The sequence below is a fragment of the Podarcis pityusensis genome, assembly GCF_964106645.2.
Source record: "Podarcis pityusensis genome assembly, chromosome: 1".
In the NCBI taxonomy this organism is placed as follows: Eukaryota; Metazoa; Chordata; class Lepidosauria; order Squamata; family Lacertidae; genus Podarcis; species Podarcis pityusensis.
In genome coordinates, this window is record NC_138028.1 from 61525939 (window position 1) to 61531775 (window position 5837).

Genomic DNA, 5837 nt, shown 5'->3' on the forward strand with positions numbered 1-5837 from the left:
CCTGACTCCCCAATATATGAGATTCGCTACCTTTGGGAAAGCAAAACAGCTTTAAATTTGCACACCGCATAATCAAATACTCCCCTCCTGTCTCTCGTCTACTCCTACCCCGGCATAGAGCTATAACAGCAGCAACATCCCTTGCACATCTGTCATTTCAGGAAGTTGGCCAATCATTCTGGTAAATGAATAATTAACGGCACAGAGAGCATTATGAAATCAGCATAATACATGTAAGGATTATGGAACAGACATCTAGCCAGGTAAGACTATTTTTAGTGTTGTTGTTTTGCTGGACTTGGTGTTGTAGTTCTTAGAATAACAGAGATTTCTGAGACTTACGTTATTGATTATAACTATGTTTGATCATAATTTCTAGCCCAGGGAGAACTATCAGTGATGAGAAATTTATAAACACTGTCATTTTTCGTACTGTTTTCCATGCTGTGGATTGATGCTGCTTATTTCACAGACAGGATCTCCTTGATCTCCCAGCTTCACATTCAATTTCCTAGACATTAGCCAATTTACACTTACTTGCATGTACATCGCTTCATTACTCTTGATTACTCAACACTTGATAACTGGTAGTTGGATGTGTAAACATCACTGAATTATTTTTTTTTAATGTGACTTACTGAGTAATATGACAAAGAATCTTGTGGCATCTGAAAGATTAGCATAATTGTTGTAGCATAAACTTTCATGGACTCAAGACTGTCAGCTGCATCTTAAGTCTACCAAAGCTGTAGTAGATTTGTTAATTTTTAAGGTGCCACAAGATTCTTGGTTGCTTTTGCTGTGAGAGACGTAGCACAGCTACCCCTCTGGAAATAAGTAATATGAAATTTTGATCTGTGGAAATTCATTCACACATGCAGATTGGCAACTGGTGGTACATTCAACAACTGATGAAAACGAGTGCATAAAACAGTGCTTGCTTGAATGTGTTTAAGTCCCATGTAAGGTAGTTAGGACTAGCGCCATTTTCTTCTTACGATACTGAGAGATTCTGCTGAGCAAAATGGGAGTCATTTTCCCCATGTTTACTTTTGGCAGAAACCAGAAGCAGACTTTTGTGGAAGTACTGACACCCTCTTAGACACCATCCAAAGGACTCTAATCCCTGGAACCTTCCTTTTCATCCTGGTTGCGGGATTGCTGCTCAACATCCCCATCATTTGGATCCTTGCTTTCCGCATGAAGCGCTGGAACAGGAGCACAGTTTTCCTCTGCAACTTGGTGTTTGCTGATATCATGTGGATCTTAACCCTTCCCTTCCTGATCTACTATCACCTAAACCAGCTGCACTGGACCTTTGGAGAGAGCTTCTGCAAGATTATACGGACTGCCTATCACCTGTGCTATTACTGCAGCATCCATTTTGTCACCTGCCTGGGCATGGACAGGTACTTGGCCATTGTCCACCCTCTGAAGTCCCTGTGGGTATTAAACAAACAACACTCCCTGCTGATTTCTTCTTCCATCTGGACAGTTACAGGATTGGTTAGCCTGCCAGTTGTTTATGTTGCAGGCACCCAGGCATGCCCAAACAACAAAACAATTTGCTCCCTCTATGTATTTTCCAGCTCTACCTATATAACCCTCCCCCTGTCTGTGAGCTGCTCAGTTGCAGGGTGCTTACTTCCTTTCACTGCTATTTGTTACTGCTATTGCAGCAGCGTTAGGAAACTCCAAGATACTTGCCTCCAGCGCTTTCAGAAAAGGGAGAAACTCACCAAGCTCATGTATTCAGCCTTGGTTGTTTTTGCTCTTCTCTACTTCCCCTACCACGTCTCACGAAACACTTGCATCTTACTGAGAGCTGTACGGCCTTCTGCAACCCAGTCTATTCAGCATGCCGACACCTTGTTCCTTGTGGAGATGGCTATCTGCAGCCTGAACACCTGCATCAACCCTCTCTTCTGTTTCCTGGCCGGGGGAGACTTTCGAGAGGAGATCTGCAAATTAGCATCCTCCTTCTGTATTATCAAACGCTGGAGGAATCGACAGCAAGTGGCATGTGTTTATCCCATATAGATCTTCTCCAAAACAAGGGTCTCCTTGACTGAAACAAATCACTTGCAATGAGTGACTGAGTGACCATCAATTGCTCTGAGTGTGTGCATGATAGCTAGCAATAAAAGTAGCAACAAAAATCTAAAACTCTCTCCATCAGTAAGGACCTGCATATCAAAATCCTGAGCACTCAAAGTAAATTGGAAATCTAGTCAGTTCCAAAGCTCATTTTTTCAGTATAAACACCGCAAAGCATTTATTATTCAAAACTGGTGGTAGCTTTAATTATTTCTGTACTGTACAGCTAAAAATTCAGTACCTGTGCTGGTGATAGAGAAATAATCTACTGTTAATTTCCTAAAATGACCTTGTGGCTGGGTTCACAAAGTCTAATTGGGAGTAGAGAAATAAGAGGGTGGGGGACTGTTGGCTAAACACCCTTTGGCCACCTCACATGTAAGGTAAGTGCATCAGAAAGCCTACCATCCACCCATGAGAATCTCACTGAAATTATCTTTCCCATTTGATAATTTTTGGATGCAAGTTAATGGATGGAGAATTCGAGAATTTTTGGACAAACCGCTAGTTCTGCCCCACCAATTATTTTCAGGCAAGAGAGCTCCAGTGCTCACATGACACTCCCCCCTCACCTTCAAAGACTTCTCCATTTACTTAGAAAAGGAATCGCCTGCCTTGATCAAATTTCTGCTTAAAGTTTAGAAAATTCAAGGTGCTCTAAGGTAACCTGCAATACGTTATGAAGACAGCACATATACTATGTTTCATTATGGGTGGTGCAATCCATTTTATGCCCCCTCATTACAGGAACAACTAATGCAGCTTGGTGAATGTAATTAGATGTTGCTCAGTCTTAAGCCTTTGCAGATGACTTGGTATTAACATTAGAGGAACCACTAACCAGTGCCAAAGAGGTTATTGAGGAGATAGAACAATTTGGGCAAGTAGCAGGTTTTAAAATGAATAAAAAGAAGACTAAAATGTTAGTCAAAAATATGAAACAAGATTTGGCAGATATGTTGCAGCAACAGTTCGGTATAGAAGTTGTTTAAAAAGTCAAATATTTAGGAATATGGTTGACATCAAAGAATAAAGACTTATTTCAAAATAATTATACACTGGTGTGGAATGGAATTAAAAGAGATCTGGAAGTATGGGAGAGGATGAAATTGTCATTTTGGGGAAGGATTTCTTTGATTAAAATGAATGTGCTACCAAAGATGTTATTTTTATTTCAATCAATTCCAATAATCAAGGGGGCAGCAATTTTTAAGAAATGGCAGAAGACAATTTCAAGATATATCTGGTAGGGGAAGAAACCAAGAATTCAATATAAGTTGTTAACAGATGTTAAAGAAAGAGGGGGCTTCGCTCTGCCAGACTTGAAGTTGTATTATGAAGCGGCATGCCTCTGTTGGTTAAAGGAATGGATGTTGTTAGAAGATACAGAGTTGTTGGATTTGGAGGGTTATGATAATAGATTTGGTTGGCACGCATATTTATGGTATAATAAATCAAAAGTCCATAAAGGATTTGGTAAGCATATATTCCAAAGATCTCTATTTGAAACATGGGATAGGTATAAAAACCTATTAGAACGTAAAACACCATGGTGGTTATCCCCATTAGAAGCTATGAGTGTGAAATAGCTTTCTAATTTTATCATCAAATCCATTTTCTTTTAAGTCTTAGAAATAATGACTGTAAAATATTGTCTGAAATGTATAAACTACTTTGGAATGGCATTTGAAAGATGAAGAAATAAAGTTGGTTATGATACATTGGGCCAAAGATTTTGGATATAATATACAGTTAGAAAATTGGGAGAGATTGTGGAAAGAAGGAATAAAATTTACAGCATGTAATGCCCTGAAAGAAAATGTGATGAAAATGATGTGTAGATGGTATATTACACCAGTGAAGTTAGCTAAAATGTATAAGAGAAATAATAAATGTTGGAAATGTAAAGAAAAAGAAGGAACCTTTTACCATATGTGGTGGGAATGTAAAAAGGTAAAAAGCTTCTGGGAAATGATATATAATGAGATGAAAAAAATGTTGAAATATACATTTTTTTAAAAACCAGAAACATTTTTACTTGGTATTGTAAGTGATGATATTAACAGACAGGACAAAAAACTGTTTTTATATGCAACAACAGCAGCAATTGTACTGTTAGCACAGAAATGGAAACAAGAAGAATTACCGACGAAAGAAGAAAGGCAGACGAAATTAATGGACTATGCAGAATTAGACAAGATGACAGGAAGGATTAGAAACCTGCGGGACCAGAGATTCTCAGAAGACTGGAATAAATATGTGAACTATTTGAAAAGAAACTGTAATCAATAGATTGTGCTAGTAGGACTGCAAGAAGTTTTGTAAGAAGGAATATATGAAATATTGTAAGGAAGGTTATGATGAGAGAGTCAATAGATAAGATCATTAATAGCAATAGTGAAATTAAGAAATGTAAATTAAGTGGGGAAAATGGGAAATTTTCAGATGTGGTTGACGGAAGTCCAAAAAAATTGTATAAGATGTAACTTACGTTGAATGACTGTTGAAAATGATATATTAACAAACGTGTGTGTGTGTGTGTGTGTGTGTGTTGCTCAGTCTTACTTTTCAAACTGCAATATGGATTTTAATTATCTGGGTATTGCCATAAGTCAGAACTAACTTTCACGAGGTCAATTAAAATAAACGTTGTAAACAAGAGGGATGTTTGTCAATTAAAAATATTTTGCTTTCATAAAAACCCCAAACAAGAATTTGTTTCCTGCATGTCATTCCCCTATTTGGAAATGAGAGAAGATGGATTTAGGAGGGTTCATTTAACACAGCAGAAAAAGAGATGAAATATAATGTAAAGCTTCTTCAGCATGTTCAGATTTGAGAGTAGTGGAAGCAAGGAGATTTCAGTGAAGTAGTGTTAGGAGGAATGATGGGGCAAAGTTTCCCATGAGGTTTCATACCTTATTCACAATTAAATTGGGGGGGGGGCAGATATAGAGGAGGAACAGCCACCATGTTGCTTTCCAGACACTGTTGGACAAGGACTCCACCATCCCTGATCATTGCCCTTGCTGGTAGAGGCAGCTGATAGGAGTTGAAAGTCCAACAACTTCCAAAGGTTCTCCATCCTTGGCTTAAGCAATGCAGAGCAGTGCCTTTGGTATGCACACCTAGTACTTAGATGACCCTGAGAAGCAACTGAAGAGGGCAACCTCTGCCCTTCCTAAATGAGGACTTTCTATAGTCCTAACAACCTCTTCTTGTAAGTTTGTTAAGAATAATATGTGGTTTGAAACACTGAACAGGAGTAATGAGCCCCTGCTACCTTCCCTAAATATAATCTGACCCAATGGCCAAAGAGTTGAAGACATGGACTGTAGGATGAAAGACTTCTGCTGCAGAACCATTCTGTCTATGTGCTGCTTAGTGATTTTTACAAGGTCATCCTGCATAAGGGCTGAGAAGTCACCCATTCTCTGTTTTGTATCCTCATTTCTAAAGGTGCAGTAGGAATGAAACCAGGCAGGCACGGGCGGGGTGGTGGGGACACCTTTATGTATCACTGACCAAAAATAATCTCTTTGTTACCAAGAGGGAAGACTATTCTGTGTTACTAGGTCTCAAACAAGCAAGAATGGAACCCTTCTCAACAGGTTCAGTGACCCCATCCCACCTGCCAGGGCTTGTTCTTTTCAGATTTCAGAAGAGTTGCTAAGGCCTTTTTATTCCACAGGCTTCTTGGGGTTCTGGGTTAAATTATTTTTAGCTCTCTCTACTGCTGC

At 39.0% G+C, this 5837-nt stretch overlaps 1 protein-coding gene across 1 annotated transcript; it reads left to right on the forward strand.

Moving 5' to 3' along the window:
• On the forward strand, nucleotides 1-4578 carry LOC308481064 (P2Y purinoceptor 1-like). The gene is made up of 2 exons (XM_081013030.1): nucleotides 1-263; nucleotides 1060-4578. The coding sequence occupies exons 1-2, from the start codon at nucleotides 243-245 to the stop codon at nucleotides 2038-2040; spliced, it is 1002 nt and encodes a 333-aa protein (XP_080869156.1). The 5' UTR covers nucleotides 1-242; the 3' UTR covers nucleotides 2041-4578.
• Nucleotides 4579-5837: the final 1259 nt, after the last annotated feature.